General features: G+C 40.9%; 1 protein-coding gene across 6 annotated transcripts in view; it reads left to right on the plus strand.

Annotated features, from left to right (window-relative positions):
* LOC119728552 (D-aspartate oxidase-like) overlaps positions 1–20,213 on the plus strand; it is a 51,261-nt gene that overhangs the window by 20,880 nt on the left and 10,168 nt on the right. For 3 of the 6 annotated variants that reach the window (XM_038200834.1, XM_038200836.1, XM_038200837.1), the window contains exons 3-7: positions 1,377–1,494; positions 2,135–2,214; positions 2,830–2,895; positions 4,656–4,710; positions 5,209–5,310. In XM_038200834.1, coding sequence (XP_038056762.1) covers positions 1,377–1,494; positions 2,135–2,214; positions 2,830–2,895; positions 4,656–4,710; positions 5,209–5,310 — 421 coding nt within the window. Of the gene's footprint in view, positions 1–1,376; positions 1,495–2,134; positions 2,215–2,829; positions 2,896–4,655; positions 4,711–5,208; positions 5,311–7,523; positions 7,586–13,588; positions 13,660–20,043; positions 20,130–20,213 lie in introns of all 6 variants that reach the window. The other 3 variants (XM_038200838.1, XM_038200835.1, XM_038200839.1) reach the window with 3 other exon arrangements.

Consider the following 20,213-nt stretch of genomic DNA (forward strand, 5'->3'; position numbering starts at 1 on the left):
TTCAAACACAAAACTTTAAACATGTCAGTGTAACAATATTTGATCTATTATAGTAACCCTTCAAATGGTTCATTTCTGAAAATTACAGCAAAAGCCAATGATGTACATTCCCTTAAAAAAATCCTGGCTCCAGACCCAGATCCGGATTACTTCCAAAATCTAATCGATTTGTACTTGTACCAAGGGCAACCCCTAAAAAAATGTTCATGCAAATCCGTCCATAACTTTTAAGTTATCTTGTTAAAAGACAAACCAACCAACCAACAAACTTACCAAATCCGATGAAAACATAACCTCCTTGGCGGAGGTAATTAGTTGAAAATTTACTGCCCCTTCATGAAATGTTTTAAACCAACTCTGTAACGCGTGGTAACAATACGCACAAGGCACTCACCCATATGAATGTGCACGCAGACCTCCATGTGCTATGTTGCTAAGAATAATTCCTTGACATGCGATAATGATGAATAATTCAATGACATGCGATCAATGACCCAACAATCAGATGACGGGGATTTGCTCAGGCGTTGTACAGATTGTCCAAATTGTTCTTGTTACAAAATCGGTTCTTTTCAGAACCACATGTGTACAAACCTCACATCTTTTGCTGGCCATATGTTGTGTCCTCGGGCAAGCCACTTCACCCACACTTGCCTCTCTCCACCCAGGAGTATAAATGGGTACCGGCATTAGCTGGGGAGCAACCTGCGATGGACTAGCATCCCATCCAGGGTGAATCAAAACATTCCCAGTTATCCATGCTGCTGAACCGTAGATCAACGCCGGCCCTTTTTTTAACTGTGACGTGTCTTAGCATATCATGAGATCAGTTCCTCGCATAGAGCTATATTAAATTACTAGAGCGCTAACTCGATGTACAAAGTAATGCCTGATGGGCGCATCCATGTTTGTGCACAAACCTATGGAAAACTCGAAATTTTGTACGGCTTTTGTACAGCTATTTGCATATCTGCGTTTGTATTCCATACCAGTGCGTCATCGAAGCCGATACGCCCAAAACCGAAATGCACGATCAGCAAATGAGCGTTTCATTTTGCTCCACGCAAACAGCGCAATGCGTGCGCGTCCCTCCGCTGCAGATGCTTTTCGCCGTGACGCTTTTTGAACCGTCATGACGCGCTTAAGTTGTTTGCGTACCTTCTACTTGCGCGTTGCATTTAGAGTGCACTTTTAAAATTCAATCCATCTATTTTGATTGTGTTCTACAAAAACGCACATAAAATCAAAATGTCTGCGCCCAGAGCGGCTTCAAAGCGTCTCCACGTGCAAGAATGAGGAGTTAGCGCTCTAGTAATTTAATATAGCTCTATGGTTCCTCGTCACTTCACTCTTTGTTTTCTCCCTTCACGTTGTAGGAAGTGGGGCAAACGTACGTGGGATCACCTCATAAAGATTTTGCGCTCCCCAGAGGCTGATGCAGCTGGAGTTTCTATACATTCTGGTCACATCCTGTACGAACAGAAACCGGAGCAGGTATGCACACAAACATCTCATGCATTTACAAATTACCATACAGAGTCCATTGTACAGGTTGAGTAAAAAAAAGCGAAACCCATATGGCGGGACTATTGTTTTAGTGAAGTTCTGCATATAGCACTTTCAAAATCTAGGATATGAAAGCCCAATTCATAAGCTTTTTTTAACTACAAGAATCATTCAAAACACTCATGTTCTTTTCAAGTTACGGAATTTTAAACACAACCACAGTTTTAAAGTTCTGTCCACAAATCACAAAAAAAGGTGTGCGTTCTTTCAGCAAAATGAAAACAATTCACCCACAGGCCCTATGTGATTTGTTTTCGTTTTGCTGAAAGAACACTTACCTTCTTGTGATCCGTGGACAGAACTGTAAAACGGTGGTTGTGTTTAAAATTCGTAACTTGAAAAGTACATGAGTGATTTGAGTGATTCTTGTACTCAAAGAAAGCTTGTGAATTGGGCTTTCATAGCCTAGATTTTAAAAGTGCTGCAGGCAGAACTTCACTAAAACAATGGTCCTGACATTTGGGTTTCGTATTTTTTGACTCTGTATTTTGCCTTTAAGTTGGGAGCAGTGGTGAAGTTTGGGTGCAACAATTCCATGAGAATTCTTTGTTCTTTTGCCCATGCCCAGGATCCATTTTGGAAAGACATGGTCTTCCACTTCAAACATTTCACCCAGCGTGAGTTGGACATCTTGTTTCCGGGTGTTAAGTAAGTGTCTTGTCATGCAAACATGCCAACATGCAAACAAAACTGTTTCAAAGTGTTTCTAAGACTTACTACCAGATTATCAGCAGTGATGTAGTCAAGACCTTTTCTTTGAATTGACGTTTGTTTTCAAGTTACAATTCATTTGGGTTATCTTAAAGGTAGAGTAGATCATTTGCAGCTATCCAAAAAGTAACTGACAAATTATTGTTGAAAAACTTACTTGGTTTAAAGATAGTAATGGCACTAAACTCCCTGTGAAATTAGTCCTTCTGTCATGCTGTCATTTAGAAGAAAACAGCAAAAGAAAGTCGTTTCCAAAGATGCGTCTAAAGACACATTTTTGGAAATTTCCGTTGGTAATTCGTGTTTAATTTGGCGAGTGGTGCACGCAAGCATTGACACGATTGCACACACTCGCGCAGTTGTTACAAATCGTTGGTTCCGTACGTGACAGCGAGTAGCTGCAATAGGCTGAACGAGAAGGTGTCCTGGACGCTGATTTCCAGCGTAATTCAAAACACGACTCTGCAACTTTTGCATTAAAATCGAGATCCTAGAATATTATTTTCTCAGAATAGTGAGCATTATATACCTATCTTTTCTTGTCTCCCCAAGATTCGGTGTACATGCAACTATGATGTTCTGTTTGTGTCTACGATACCTCCCATGGCTTATGCAAAGGTATGTGTAGTCCGAAAATTTGGGACTCTCAATACTGTGTATGAGAGTCCCAAAACTTAAGGTATCCATATCGTGCAAATGTTTGTGCTGCATAGTAACACCAGTGTGAATCAAATTTGCGAACTTCTTACTCACTACAGTTTCTTCAATAATCCCCGAAACTTTTGCCTCGCAAAGTTGCTGTTGTGAGCATTGCATCACCAAAAATTCAGCTTTTAATTCTAACTTTGCAGAGAGTTATCGAAATCCATACGTGAGACATCACGTTGATGTGTACTGTAATGCATTGTGCAAAAAGACTCCTCAGCTATAACATTTTCATCGTGTAGATAAAACAGCGCCCTCTTGTTGATCTGAGTGAATGCAAAATGTTTCATTTTTTAACAGAGGGCGCTATGTTCATTTGGCCATCAATTAAAAAACAAGTAAGCTGCAAGGCTCTACCTACACCTACCCAGAATACATTTGGAATCACACACATATTTCCAGAGCATGGAGATTGACGTGGATAGTTTTTGAACTGCCAAAATCTTGCCTTAAAATTGGATTTAAGGTCTCAAATTTCGCAGGTGACATGCTTGCAACTATATCATTTTGATGTATGTGTTGTGTGTGGGCATTAATTAGCCTAAAGGCGAGTAAAAAAACGTCAGTAGTAATTTTGCACGTTTTTATGCACTCACGGTCCCAGTCTGAGATATGTGGTGATGCACATAAACACTGCAAAAAGAAAGTCCACACTCATTGGAGGGGTCATAATTTTGAATCTGATCGTCTTATGATAACGTCATTTATATAGACCTTTGGAGAATGTTGTTAGCTACAGTTAGCGTTGATGTATCCCACTGGATATTTTGCTGACTAAACCTATGGAGATGGAGATGGAGATGGAGACATTTTGATACTCTGTTTGCTACCAAAGACTATAAACTGTCCAACATTGACAACTGTTTATGAAAAATGATGCCGTTTGAAAAGTTTCAAATTTAAAGAGTATGCGAGTGGAACTTGCTGCTTGACAATGTCACACTGCCCGAAAAGAACGTTCCCCAAAGGTCTATATAAATGACGTCATCGTAAGACGATCAAAATTATGACCCCTCCAATGAGCGTGGACTTTCTTTTGTTGCGGTGTTTACTTTGTTGGCAGGCAATATATTCATTAATACCGGAGTCTTATATAGCACACGTATCTACCAACAATTTGGAACTCAAGGCGCTGGTAATTATGTGTATTATTAAAGACAGGTAAATGAAGTTTATGAGAAATATGAGACCCATTATGTAGCACCTTATAGGGGTTTACTAGGTGCTGCGGCGCATATTGCAGCCACTGCCAGAAACACAGGGACAAACCCCTTCTCTTAGCGATAAGTGCACTGGGTTCTTTAATGTGCATTACACAACACCTACGGCTTTACGTCCCATCCGAAGGACGAAGCACTAATGGTAAAGTGCCTTGCTCAAGAGCACAAGCACCATGCTCCCATGTTCAGGATTCGAACCCATGTACCACGGCAAACGAGCGGAACACCGTAACCATTGGACAACAGCACCCCAATGGTTTTATCATAATTTAGTAATTTAAATAAATACAATTTATCTATAAAATACATGTAGGTAACATCATTTGTAGATTTTTTTGGGGACATTTAGTTTTTTACTAATTGCAGAAAGAAGAGCGTGAGACCAAAAGTGAATTGAGCGAACTTTTTGATCAACAGGTTTATAAATAAATTGATCTGTGATTTGCTGCACAGGTACAAGGCAATCGGAGGAAGGGTGATGAAGCAGCGTCTGTCTTCCCTAGATGAGGTAGATTTCTTTATTTGTTTATTTCTTTATTTGGGCACGTGTGGTCTAGCGGTGGAGCACAGGATTCATGATCGTGAGGTTGTGGGTTCGAGCCCCGCCGTGGCCATGCGTGTTGTGCCCTTGAGTAAGGCGCTTTACCTCAATTACTTCTCTCAACCCAGGTGTTAAATGGGTACCGGTATTATTCAATGCTGGGAAGGTAACAGACTCGCTGTAGAGGTGTGGCGATCCCCCCACAGCAGCATTTCATGGACTCGAGTCTGGCCCAATCGCCTCGAAGGAGGATGGCCGATCCGTTCCTGTGAACACAGAATCATCCCACTTGTTTATTAGTTTTAATACACCAACTTTTATTAGTTGCATTCTCAATCGTAGTTTTAATTTAATAAAAAAGACCTTTCTACTCAGAACTTGACAATTAACACTTTCAGTGGTTAAAGGTAGAGTAGATCATTTGCAGCTATCCAAAAAGTAACTAACCTAATTATTTTCTTCCAGATTGCAGATTTGTATGATGTCATCGTCGCTTGTCCCGGCGTGAGAGCGCGACACTTGCTTGATGATAAAGAAGTCTACCCAATCAGAGGGCAGATTGTAACAGTAAGTGCAGATTTGATATTGATCATACAAAGTTTGATACATGAATGCTACCTCATTCCAGAATCATTTTGTAGATAAGTCTCGGATTTTTATATTCGTTAGCCAAAGATGTTCAGTCCGTGCTTTTAGACAAATTCATTAATTTTTTTCTAGTTTCGGACTTTCAACTTGTACCTGTATGTTTAACCTGCCCTGCAAGTAGAGTGTTCTCGGTCCCCTGCTGGAGAAACCAGTCTAACCTCTAAGAAATAAATTATTGTTGGGCTGAAAAGAATTCAGAATTCATTAACCCTAACCCCTTGGGTATGTTTACTAGGAAGTATCCTGAATCTGCCAAAATCCATCAATTTTGCCATGCAAAAACATTTTGGTGGCCAGTGAGTCCATCAGAATCCACCAGTTAGCCGGGAGTAAATCTGTTGAGATCCTGAATCCATCAAAGTCCCCCAACTGCTCAATATGGCGGTATCCTGATTCTATTAAAATCCTGCAGTACCACTAGGCTTCATGTCCTGAATCCATCAAAATCCCCCAACTGCTCAATATGGAGGTATCCTGAATCCACCAAAAAACCCCGAAATAGGGATGTGGATTTTGATGGATTCAGGAAGAATAGATTCAACATCTCACAACTGTTGCTTTTTCAGGAGTTCATTCAGTTAAGTAGAACGTGACAGTACTTCGGAAGCCTTTCAGATAAACCCATCATTTAACCTCAAATCCATTGTAATTCAACTTTTTTTCTGTGCCTCACCAAACATCTTGTAGTCTACGGATTGTAGCGTGTATCAGTTTTTAGTGGCTGTCACATTTATCTTGAGTGTGTTTGATTCCTTCCCCCACAATTACTCGTGCAGGAGCGACTGCGTTCGATTGAACCCCCACGTGACTTCTCGCGCTTACTCGCGCCTACTCGCGCCTAGCCCAAGTAACTGACCCGCTGAGCCAGTTATCCCACAATATAATGCGAAAACATGGCGGCTAAGTCTAACACCATGAACGCTGCGGTGGCAGGGGATTAAAAAAACGGTTCACTTCTTGATAGTACTGGACAGGAGGAAAGTTAACACCTTTGTAAAAGGTGAACGAAACTCATCGTCGCAGTTAGTCGCCCATTATCTGCAGTGGCACAATGCGCTCAGCGTAATTCTCAATGCGTGGTACTTTTGCACGCCATCCAAACATGTTGTGGACCACAACAAAAGCCCTCATAATCCTCACGGCACAAAAGCAAAAATTGTACATCATGGTGGCCTTCCATCAAAATTAGGGCAAACATCGTCAGCTTCCTTCGTCTTTCTTCCGAATGTTCCATGATTTCGTGCATTCGCTTCACGTTACGTGTGTACTAGGCCTGGGCGAGTAGTGGATTTTCCTACTCGAGTACTCCCAGAGAAATTACTTGCGAGTAGTCGAGTACTCGGGAGTAGTTTACTAAAATCCCATAAAAACAGGAAAAATGGCATAAACATTACTAAGAAGGAAGTTACTCTGAATAAACAGTGTGGAAGACGCACAACATTCTTCAGCACTGAGATGTCCTTACTTTGCAAAATGTTGGCTCACTTTACTTGAAAACTTATTTGTTGAGAGTGCTAGTGGAATCCAAAAGAAACAGATGGCGGTAGTGATTCTTATATTTTGAGGGACGTATTAAGTCAAAAGACAAGTTTAGCGCAGAATCAGTGCTTGTATTGCCACTCGTGAGTACCTACTTCTACTCGCGCCTGGACGAGTACTCGAGTAGATGAAAAACCATGTTTAGAACAACGAGTAGCAAACACTACTCGGGAGTACTCTAGTACTCGGGTTACTCGCCCAGCACTTGTGTGTACATGTACTTCACAGTGTCAAACTTCACAGAGTTTGTGCGAAACCATTTGTTTATTCTACACAACTACCCATGTCTGTCATCACACGAGGGGCAAGTGCGAGTAAGCTCGGGGAAGGCATTCGAACGCCCTCGACGTGGTAAACGTGGTGAGATTTCTACAATTTGCTACGCCTCTGCATTGGGAATTGTACCCCTTCAACACTCTTCCCTATAAACCCCGCAGCCGAGAGGCTCGAGGGGTATTGTTAATGTTGATATATTTCCAATTTGCCTCTATTCATCTGCCAAACTATGACATTGGTAGCCACTTCTCCTATCCAATTTAAATTATTTAAATTAAAAGTTAAATCATTAATATGAAATTTAAATTAAATCATAGATGCAATCCCTCTGGAAGACTTTTTTCATAATGCCTGAAGCAACTACTTACATATTTCCTGGGTAAGTTCAACGCAAGAAAGCAGATTGGAGTGGGTTCAAAATCTTCGCTTTGCAAACTTGGAAAAGCTACACTTTTGGAGGTGTCATCTGTCGCGCTTTAAAATGCACATAAACATGAAATCTGTTTTGGTTTTTTATACAGCCTGGCTTTTGTAACCTTTCTTTTTCATTGTCTGAGAAGTTACTAAGTAATTTGTAAAGTTGGTTATGGGATCCGATCCCATAATCTGGAACCGGTTCCTGACGTCAGCAGTCGGTACTCGGGTAGCCGGTCCCGATGCACACCCCTACAAATACCCTGTGAAGTTAACTAACATTTCAGAAGAAAACTAACATTGCAGGTGGTTTCAAAATACAATTTTGTACAAGACCCCAAATACAGGCATGCAACTTTTCCTTGGATCCGCTGATTTCCTCATTTTTGACTTCTCATTAATGGCATTGCAAATTGAAAAATACTATTATAAGATGGAATTTTTGCGCCAGGGCGATATTAGCTCGGTGGTCGAGTGGTAAGACATCTGCACTAGAAAGCAGGAGGTCGTGGGTTCGAGTCTTCCCGAGTGATTTTTCCAACTTTCACTCGGGAGGTAACACACTGAGTATACAGTTTTTAAACGTCGGTGAAGGGTAAAACCTAATTTGATTTATATCGCCCCGGTGCAAAAATTCCATCTTATAATAGTTTATGCGGTATCCGCTGCTATGTACATCAGATTCGAACCGGCCAACCGATCCCGTTAGCTCGGTGGTCGTGTGGTAAGACATCTGCACTAGAAAGCAGGAGGTCGTGGGTTCGAGTCCCACCCGAGTGATTTTTCCAACTTTCACTCGGGAGGTAACACACTGAGTATACAGTGTTTAAATGTCGGTGAAGGGCAAAACCTAATTTGATGAAAAATACTGCACAAAGTCATGTGTGCTTTGGAGTTGCCTCGTGTTTTCTAAATTCCCAGTTGCATGCCTGCAAATACTTTTTCACGGTTTTCTCAAAATGTATAGTATCCACTGAGCTGAAACTTTAACAGGTTAGTTGTTATGCACCCTGCTTAAGTTTTTAAGTTATTATGTTGCTTCAAACGAAGAAAAAAAAGCACAAAAAGAAAAAGAAAATGGCAGACATGGCCTAAAACTTCGAGTCAGTGTGCATTGTTACCTATGCATGTATTTGCAGTGCTATTCATGGCTTGCCATATAAAAAAAATAGTAAAAGCAATACTAATAGCTAGTGTAGCTTCATCAGAGGGCAACTGGGTCATTCCATATTAAAATAGGGGTACCAAAGTGTGACATTGTTATATATGTTTGGATGCAAAATATTTTCTTTAACCTTTACAGTTTAAATTTGTAGGACTGGTTGATCTTAGTACTTTAAACATGCGTTTTTCATTTTCGGACTTGATTTTCTTCTTACATGATGAAAAACATGGTTTACTGTGTAACAGGGACTCGAAAGATGGTGTCCCTGTTACAATTGAACTTGATGACTTATTTGTGCCATATTTCTGTTGGTTTTCATTGAAAATGTCTAAAATTCTGATATTATGTAAAGCAGTAAAGATACTTGTGTCTGTTATAAACATTCGAATTTTCAATGACAGGCTTAAAGCCAGAGTCCATCATTTGCAGCTATCCAAAAAGTAACTGACATAATTATTGTTCACAAACATACTTGGTTGGAAGATAGTAAGGGCACTAAACTCCCTGTGAAATTATTCTTTCTGGCAAGCTGTCATTTTGAAGAAATCAATGAAAGAAGGCCTTTCCAACGGTGCGTCTTAAGAAGCACCGTTGGAAATTTCCGTTAGTAGTTAGTTTTTTTTATTCGGCGAAGCACGCAAGCATTGGCACTAGGCACATGCGCGCCCGGTTGCTATAATTCGTCGGATCAGTGCACAACATCGCGTAGCTGCAATCGGCTCAGTGAGAACGTGTCTCGGACGCTGAATTCAGGTCCAATTCAAAACGTGATTCAGCAACTTTTGGTTCGAAATCGAGATCCCAGAATGTTGTTTTTCTCGAAATATACAGCTAAGGCTGAGCTGAAACTTCATCAGGTTAGTTGTTCAGCACCCTTCTTTAGATATTGAGCTCTTTTGATGCTTCAAACGAACATGCACAAATTACAAATGATGGACTATACCTTTAAGAAATATAGCACAAATAAGTTGCAAGTTTCACAGGGGACACCATGGTGTCCCCCCCCCCCCCTTCCAAACGATGGTCTTTTCCAAATTCATTTATGACCGCCTGTGTGAGTGCAACTTCACTGGAAGTCACTTTCACTCCATGAACGCTGAGAACACAAAGGTTGCTGAGGCGGTCGTTCTCCATTGTTGACCTCAACCATGTCTTCACCCTTCTCAGTGTCCTGAATGACCGTTCCATGGTGCGTGTTGTCGCAGGCAATGTAGTATACAAATACAGCATGGTTTGAGGGGAAGTAGTGGGAATTACTGGTCCCTAGGTGTAGGTCAGCTTTGCGTCGGGAGGTATAGTCAAGCTGACCTACACCGAGGGATCAGTAATTCCCACTACTTTCCAGAAATAAGCCATGCTGTTTTTGTTTTACTACACCTCATAAATATTAAGTAGCCTCATTGTCTTTTTAGTGGCCTCACTGCCTTGTCGATAACGGCCTTCGTAGATTTTGAATCTTTTTCAGTACAACTTCTACAAGATATTCAAGTTCTTCGACAGTCAATGAAAAAGTCTGGTGCCACCACTCTTTAATGTGTCTTTACTGCAGTAGTTACAAGGACTACAACAACAGACTGGTTCCGTAAAGATTTCATGCCACAGACTACAGGTTCTACGAGGCGGGTTCCAGAGGGAATTTTTGGTACTACCAGAAAAAAAGTACCGCATGGCAGCGAGCTGGATACTCACCGGGATGACGTCACCAGGGCGCGTATCATTTTTACTTCCCGGACGCGCGGCGGAATCGGCCAATGACGCGCTCCAAGATGTAGTAATTACAAATACGAGGGCCTTGCGGACAGCTGGCAGATGCTTCACATCAGCACCGTTGAGGATAGACAGCATGTCTTGAATTTGGTAGTCCTTTCCGCCTTCACGGCAAAGATCATACCATGTCAGTACCTCGGATTCTAAATTGTCACTCTCGTAAATTGAGTTTATCTTACTAGTGATGTGGATCATCTCTGTACGGCTATTGAGCTGGATGGAGAGCCAATAAGCTGAAGTGCGGTTTGTTGTCCTCCCCGAATCAGGTTTGTAGCCTTTGGAAAAACGAGTCAAGGTAGGGGATGAGGACCGAATTCCTGTAGTAATCCTCGAAGGAATTTGCGTCGGGGTTTGACCAAAACATCTGCCGGCCACATTGCCTCGGCAAAGAAAGGTCGATCAACAGTTCTTCTGCACTATGGTTGACTACGGGCATTATGTCCTTCGTGAATACTTGCTCTGACCCATTGCGATGGGAACACAGAACATTTGGTATTTTCGGGTTGCACTGCTGCACTCCAAGCAAGACCGTCTGGAGGGATCGGGTGAAGAGTTCAAGCAGTGCTGAATATCTCGCTATGATCCTCATTGTCACCAGGAAATTGGCTGTTGTTGAGGCACACAGCAACTGATGCGCTGTGTCGCTCGTGTTTCCTGATTCGTTTTTCGAGAGATTCTCCAACGCCTTCACTATGGCAACGAAATTTTCGGCAAAGATTCGGATGCTCTTATACTTTGCTGTCCACCTTGTCTCACAGAGGAGTGGAAGGTTAGGCACTTGCTTCCTTCTCTTCGGACTGTCGTGGAAGAAGTTTATGACGGCTTTGACAGTTCCAATGGCATTCCTGACGTCTGAGACTGACTTGAGATCGTTCACCACAAGGTTCAGTCAGTGCGATGAGGAATGCACAAAAGCAGCCTTCGGATGTATGGACTTTATCCGCTTCTACACGCCGCGGTCTTTCCCAGCCATGGTTGAGTAGCCATCATATCTTTGCCCTATGAGATTGTCCATCTTCAGGCCAAACTTGACACTATTCTTTACGATGGCATTAGCTATGGCCTCGGCGTCCATCGCCTTCAGGGGTGTAAACCCAAGAAATGCCTCTCTAATGACTGCGTTTTCACCACTTTGGTCGATGAATCGTACTCAAATTGACAGCTGCTCCGTACCTGATATGTCTGCCATCTCATGGGCCATGATCGCAAAACCCTCAGACTGGTTCACTGCCGCTACTATATCGGCTCTTACGGCATCTTCGCAACACTTGAGTAATTCGTTCTGAATTTGCGGTGAAACGTATTTGTCATCGTCTGGGGAGTATCCAAGTGTGCTTTCAGCACTGCGTCGCCAGAGTCAATCCTAAAATTGAAGCGGTCTCTGAAATTTCCGGATGTGCTGCTTTTCCCCGTAGAAATCTCTACGAATTTGCTACAAATGTCCTACGGATATGCCCAGATATGCTAGGATTCTGCTTAAGTTTACTACGAATATGTATGCTTTATTCGTAGGAGAACCTTAGTCATCTGTGGCCCTATCGCAGACAACCGTGGCACTAATATCATTATTCTTAGTAATACCATCGATATTCTTAAACAATCCGTCCATATTCTTGACAAACCGTGGTACATTCTTAAAAAGTTTATTTCTCCACGAATCTTTACAGTTCATCGTGATCGATTGATTCTTGGTAAACTGTGGATATTCGTAGCTCCAACCATGAATGTGTGACTGGGGCTTTAGAACAACGGTACCCCAGAAGTAAGGCTGGGTGGAAGGGGGGTGGGTAGGGGAGGGTGGGATTAGTGGGAGAGGGTCAGGGTGGGGGAGGGGGTGTGGGATGGGTGGGGTGTTGGACAGGTAGGGGTGGGGGATTGTGGTGATGGTGGTGATGTGGTACATGTACCAGTACATGCATGGAAGGGCAATTGATGTTTTTCTTGATCTTTTAGTTAGTGGGGGAGGGGGTTAGGGTGGGGGATGTGTGATGATGGTGGCACATTTACATTTTCATGTAAGGGCATTTGTTGACTTTCATGTTGGTGAAGTGAACCAGCTCTCACGTCAATTAAGGGGAAAGGAAGGAGGAACGGTCCTCTAATTAAAGCGGACGAGTGTTCCAACAAAATATACAATCACTACGACGACTATGATCTCCCTTAATTGACGTGGGAGCTGGTTCACTTCAAATGGCGTCATTGACAGGATTGAGTGTTCTGATTTATTTCTCCAAGATGTTTACTCGCACTTCAAATGGCGTCGTAGACAGGATGGAGTGTTCAACATTGCCTTGAACTTTTTAGTGACGACGCTGATCCGGATTTATTTTATGCCGGACTTTAGGTTTTCTCCTGTTGGCTTCGAACAGAGAAGACCAACATCTATTTTGTCTAGAAAATTCTGTCATTTTTGTAGGGAGCATGGCTCCTGCCATATATCACTGTGGGAGGGTGATCTTAAAGAAACTTCCCAGTGAGTATTGGTGTGTCATATAATCGTTTTGTGAGAGAAATTGTGGTGTTTTCATGACCGTGAGACGAACATGATTGGTTGCATTGTAGTTTTGTTTTCGTGTGTAGCGTATCCAGCCATGTGTTGAACTTTGACATTCTCATTGTATTTACTTTGACATTCTATTGTGCATACGGGCTTGAATACTTGAAAAGTTGTAATGTAAGAATAAATTTATTGTTGTTCAGAAATCATCGTTGTCATATCATCATAATTGTATATTTTATTAGAACACTCGTCTGCTTTAATTAGAGGACCGTTCCTCCTTCCTTCCCCCTTAATTGACGTGGGAGCTGGTTCACTTCATTGGCATTTAAAAAAACCGACCCTACACCTTGACACACCATCCTGACTCCAGATCTCCTTCCATCATGCCCACCTCCACCCCTACCTTCAGCCTCCCTTCCCGCCTTCCACAGCGAGCCATGGCGGCTTCGCCGTTCTAGTTTATTCTAATATTTATCCAATTTGCCCCCTTTTTTGGGGACAAACCATGACATGGGTAAATTTGAATTGAATCATAGATGCAATCCCTCTGGAAGACTTTTTTCGGAGTGGTTACAGTAAAAGCCTGGAAAGCTTACGTCCTTCCTGGGTAAGTTCAACACATAAAAAGCAGAGTAAAGTGGGTTCAAAATCTTCGCCTTGCAAACTTGAAAAATGGTAAACAATAGAAATGTCAGAATGGTGGATGAAAATGGTAGGAAACAAGTGTAGAAACAACCTTTAGCTATTCAAATGAAGAGCATTAAACACTATTGTAGCATTAAACACTATTGTAGCATTAAACACTATTGTAGCATTAAACACTGTTGTAGCATTAAACACTATTGTAGCATTAAACACTGTTGTATCATTAAACACTATTGTTAGGTGTTCCCAATTTTAATTGGGAACAGGTTTTGTTTTTGTTGAGATTTTTTTTCCTCTTTCACTTTTTCCAATACCTTTTGTACACGTTATTTTTTGTACAAGCCAGTTTGGGAATTTTTATTAATCCAATCAATTTTATAATTACAGTATCTATTAACCATCATCTGAAGATGTGTGCCGATCAATTTCATCATCATGACGACGTCATGGGTTACCTGACATCAATTTTAAGATTCATTTTTCACTGTCCTATAATTATAAAGATTATTTAAGATTTTAAGTGACAGTATTTTTGATAAGTCGTTAAATTATTGTGTACCATCCAATAGACAATCAAAAACATGTTGGTAACAGCTCTGTGGTTGTTCAGTTACAACCACAATCTCTAGTTTTTTACTTTTTGTTTTTTGTTGGCTTTTTGCAATTTGCGAAAAAGCCTTTCTTTTTGTTCTGATTTGTTTTGGGGGAGGGGGGTTTCTTCTTTTTTGTACCAAAAATCCCATAGACTTTATGCACAATTTTAGTACACGCCACTTTTGGCCTTGAACTTTGTCATACATCATTCAAATTAAGCATATACTTTGTCCTTATGGCAAAGTTGTGTCCCGAAGAGTGACATCATGATTACGTCATCAGGGGTCACGTGACGTCATCACAAACGTGCATATTTTGAAGTCCTATATCTACAGAACAGTAAGTCTGATTGGGATGAAGCTTGGTATGTGGGTAGACCGGGATGTGTTATAGATAGAAAATGAGGTGACGTCATGATGACATTATCATGCAATTTTATATGAATATTTTAATTTTTGGACCTTTTAGCCATATCTCACAAACGCAACATGCAAAATTCAAAATTCTTTTTGTATTTGGTTTGTTAGGTAATAGGTATTTGCATAAAATTTTGAAAAACGTGTGACGTCATTATGACGTCATCAAAAATTGCTATTTTCCAAAACACATATAAGGAAAGGTCCGATCGTCATGAAACTTTGTGGGTAGGTAGATAATGGTACTAGTAGGCAAAGTCCGAAGTGACGTCACGATGACGTCATCGGTTGATTTTTTATGATTTTTTTTATATTTATAATTTGATTCTGCTTCTAAAATTGCACACTTCCTTTCATCGGATTGACTGTAAACTTGGTTCAAACCAAGACCACAATGACAAAATGTGCATTGAGAAGGGTTTTCAAGATGACGTCATCGTAGGGCATGTGACGTCATGTGATAAATCTTTATTTTTGGAATTATTATAGCCTAGCCGCGTTAGGTTGCTGTTCGTAATACCAAAGTACTATACCCGTAGCAACCACGATCTGAACCGGTTTCGTGTGCAAATGCATACAGGTGTGCGCGTTGCACGTATGAAGTCCCAATCACGTGGTAGCACTACAGAGCTGGGCTCAAACATTGCGTGAAGAGGTAGTTTGGAAAAGTGCAAGTAATTTTACCCATTTTCGTATTCGATTTGAAGTACGTTTTAATTGTATTTGAATTAAATTACTCAGTTATCAAGTAACATCACACAGAATCTGTGGGAGAGGTGTTATAAAACAAATATTGACAGCTTTATCTCGTGGTATAGTAAAACTATCCTCCCTCGGTGATCCACGGAGCATTCTATTTTTCCTCGGCTTCATGGATCACCTCGGGAGGCTAGTTTAACTACACCACTCGAGCAGTCAATATTTGTATAATAACCCCCGGATGTAAATCCACTACTTGCTATATTGTGTCATCGAATTTGTTAAAAAACAAATATTGACTGCTTCATCTCGTGGTATAGTCAAACTAGCTTCCCTCGGTGATCCATGGAGCATTTTATTTTCCCTAGGCTTCATGGATCACCTCCGGAGGCTAGTTTTACTACACCACTTGAAGCAGTCAATATTTGCGTAATAACCCCCTGGATGTAAATCCACTACTTGCTATTGTGTCATCGAATCAGAATACGGGAAGCAAGTCTACTGTTGTCTCGAGTTTGAAAGTAGACCTGGGAACATGGTTGTGAACACCCATACTATTGTTGATGTACCCTAACGTGGCGTGGCCCCTAACGTGGCGCACTTTGATTTTTCGCCAGTAGCACCTAGCTAGAGCAAAAGTTTTTACTGAAATTTCACAGAAAGTGAAATTTCATCAAGTTCTAAACACTCTTGTTCATAAATCACGAGTTTATGTACCCGTTACAATGTTTAATAGAAGAAACATTGAAACAGTGATTTTCCGATTTTATTTCCAAGTGCACAGTGTACCCTTTGGAGATGTCCCCCAAAAATAAGAAAATAATTTTCTGACAAGCTTCTAGTTAGGTAAAGTAGAGATAATAATGTTTTATCAGAAATATCAATTTTACAGAAATTCATAGATGTTAATGTGGAATTTTCCGAGATTTATTCAAGTGCGCCACGTTAGGGAACACTTAGCCGAGTTTGTGCCCACCGTTTTTGAATTTCGGATTAAATTCCGAAATTGTTCACAGAGGTTAAATATCAAGCATTAATAAGGGAAAATTACCAGTATTTTACTGAATGAATTTGAAGTTTGTCAACAAAGAAGTTTGGCAACACTGCATGGGGAACGTTGGGGTAAAGGTTGAAGTGCACCACGTTAGGGAACACCACTATACTAGATTAACAGCTCCTTTTATTGTTCAGATGAAAGCCCTGTGGAACAATTACGTTTCGATTCAGGGACAGGGAAGTTTGAAAACAGCCACTATGCCAGGGTAAGTCGAAGAAAAGCTGGGAGAAAATGACGGAATGAGTTTTTGCAAGGCATCATCACTATAGCAAATGCTTCAAGCCCAATCATTGTTCATGGCAAAAAAAAAATCACATCATCATCAAAGCAACACAGGGAAAATATTCCTCTGCGCTTTTCCTCCCACCTCTAAAACTGTAGTTTCTTCTCATTGTCTTCTCTCCACAGGTTTCTTCAGGCTTGCTAGATACGGTGCCGAGGGCACTTTTGAGGAATCCTTGGTTTCATTACCAGAAATGATTAATAATAATAATGATAATAATAAGTGGCTGTTTTCAACACTTAAGAGCTCCTAGCCTACATAAAGCAGGATTGACTGGCTGTGACTGTATACAGCTATGCTTGACTGTTGGTAATTGATAAGTCAGTTGTGCCTACTTCTTGCCTGCTTTTGTCTGTTGACTGGATTTGACTAGTCACAGTGCTAGCTTGAAATATGATCTAACTGTTGGTGACTAGCCTGTGTAAAAGGTGTGACAGGGGAAGAGGATTGATTTTTTGACTGTCTGTGACTGTTCAAACAGCAGGAGGATAATAATGGTGCAAAAAGGGCTTAGTTTTGAACACTTTTGCGTATAGTTAAACAGCCCACTTTTATCATTCAGATGAAATCCCTGTGGCATAATTACTGCTCACTTCAGGGAGGGACATACATTTTACCTGGGTAAGTTGAAAGAAAAGGCACGGTGGCATCTTCCATTAACAAGTGGGACCCAATGGCAAGGCTCTGCTAACCACAGAATTCCGCACTCCGATCACGATTTTCTGCTAACTGCTGTAGCATGTTGAAATCGCATACAGATGTGACTGCATTTCAAACAATGTGACAGCATTGTTTGAATAAAACCACCAAGTACGCGATATAAATCCATTTGATATTCGGGGTCCAATCAGAATACATGAAGCAAGTTAACACGCCAGGGTCTACTATTGTCTCGAGGTCCGTAGACACTGGGGAAGAGGCTGTGAAACCCCCCATACGTTGTAGATTAATTGTCTAATTAAGCTCCTTTCTTATTCAGTTCAAATCCCTATGGAACAATTACACCTCACTTCAGGGAGAAAGAAGCTCAGATAGACACATTTTGCCTGGGTAAGTTGACGAAAAGCGGCAAAAAATCAGAGTCGGCTATAAACATGTCTCTAATTCGTTGTCACTTCCGCTACACAAACTGTCCTGCGGCAACGACATCACATCATGACTTCAAAACCAGCAGGGGAAGATATTGCTTTCAAGTTTACGTTTTTGTTTTGTTTCTTTGTTGTCACAAACACAGGGTGAGTAAAAAAAAAACGGAACCAAACCCCAAAAATTATATTTCATATTTAAAAAAAATATGTAGCACAAAACATAATATTTACTGGAAAGCCAATTTCATAAGCTATTTTTAGATTAAAAAATTACTGAAATTGTTCAATCCGTTCAAAAAATATCACCATTTAAACACAATGACACTAAACCTGTTTCGTCCAAAAATGTGATTTCAAGAATTGTCGTCACAATTGTCTGCAAACATAACCAGTGATAAAACCTGAGTTTAAAAGTAAAAAATATTCAATTAAGTCCTTTTGAAGGCCCATCTTTTAGAAAAAGTAGATTTTGGAAAATTGTGTTGTTTGCCTAACCAGGGTTGTTATAAAGATATTGTGTACTACAGTTGTTGACAGTTGTTTGAAACAAGTATTCTGTGTCATTTTCTTTATTGTTCCAAGCAGTCAGAATACACAATAAACTTTTTTTTTGACAAAAGAGGTTTTAGGGTTATTGCGTTTAAATGGTGATATTCTTTGAACGGATTGAGCAATTTCAGTATTTTTTTTCATCTAAAAGGAGCTTATGAAATTGGCTTTCCAGTCATTGTTATGTTTTTTTACTCGCTCTGTACAGACGTATCTTTCTTCACACACCACCTCAAAACTCAATTCATCAATCAGCTTCTCTCTCAAACATAATGGCTTTTTATTTTCACACACATGGACTTTTCACTGACCATCGCCTTGAATGAATATCAAACACTGCAACAAAAGAAAATCCACACTCATTGGAGGGGTCATAATATTGAGTCTGATCGTCTTATGATGGCGTCATTTATATAGACCATGTGGGAATTTTGTTAGCCACATTTTGATACCCCGTTTGCTACCAAAGATTGTAAAAAATATGTTGCAGTTGGAAAAGTTGCAATGTTGTTGACAATGTTACACTGCCCGAAACGAATGCCATGGAATATCGATCGCACAGTGCTCGCGCTGACCTGCGCTTTGTTCGGGCACTGTGCAATCTCTAGGGGCCAATTACGGGCAAATGTGGTTAAATATATTTAACAATTTATCCTTGCTGAATCTTTTCAATTTGCAACTTTTCCAACTGTATCATTTTTCATAAACCGTCGTCGATCTTGGATGATTTACAGTCTTTGGTAGCAAACGGGGTATCAAAATGTAGCTAACGAAATTCCCCAAAGGTCTATATAAATGACGTCATCACAAGACGATCAGATCGAAATTGATGACCCCTCCACTGAGTGTAAACTTTTTTGCGGTGTTTATTTTCAGATACTGTGTGCCTTACAAATACTTTGTATTATTATTATTTTTATAATTATCATCACATTTCTTGCATCTTGTCTTAATTCCCGAGGCAACAGGCTTTGCAAAGCGACAAGCACGTGTACGTACGGGAAGGGGCATCAATCACTTCTCAAAAGTGGGGGGGGGGGAACATAACTTGATCAGAACTAATGCGAGCCCGAAGCCCCTACGGCATGGGGTTCGGGGGCCCGCTTAAGGGCCTCGACAAAATTTAATTCTAGACGTTGCCCTCTGTGGTGCTATCCGAGGCAATTTTCGACCACTTTAACCCTTTTTTTTTTTAGCAAACGAAAATCATTTCAACATCATTTTCGAGGTTGGAATTATTGAATCAGCTGTTCCGAGCTATAGGCGTAGGGTTTGGGGTTCGGTTGAAGTCATTGAAGTCATCAGCTTTTATATTCTGAGATAAAGGAGTGGGCTTCGGGGCGCGTTTAATGTTTGGATTCGAGCTGCTCTGTGGTGCAATCTGAGGCAATATCTGACCACTTTAACCAATATTTTCTTAGCAAAAGATACATTGTAGTACATAACAGGGCCCTGTAAATGAGACACATGAGTTCAAAAATGTGGGGGGACATTTGAATTTGTGTCCCCCATCCTTCAAAAAGTGGGGGGGGTACATGTCCCCCATCCTTCAAAAAGTGGGGGGGTACATGTCCCCCCGTGCCCCCAAGGATTGACGCTCATGCATACAGAGGATAAAATTCACAACAAAATGGAGGATTGGTTTTTTTTCAACTTGCAGTTCACCAATCCTAGATCTGCCATGAGTTATTTAGACACTGAAAATCCTGACGGTGGCAGCGACACGTATCTTTTGCCGTCACCTTCGTAAGTTTCTTTCTGTCTCGTGTGTCTGAGATGTGTTTAGCTGCAAACCTGTTGACTTGTATCATGCAACCCTGATTTGCTTGT

Source organism: Patiria miniata, unplaced genomic scaffold (assembly GCF_015706575.1).
Source record: "Patiria miniata isolate m_02_andy unplaced genomic scaffold, ASM1570657v1 HiC_scaffold_20, whole genome shotgun sequence".
Classification (NCBI taxonomy): Eukaryota; Metazoa; Echinodermata; class Asteroidea; order Valvatida; family Asterinidae; genus Patiria; species Patiria miniata.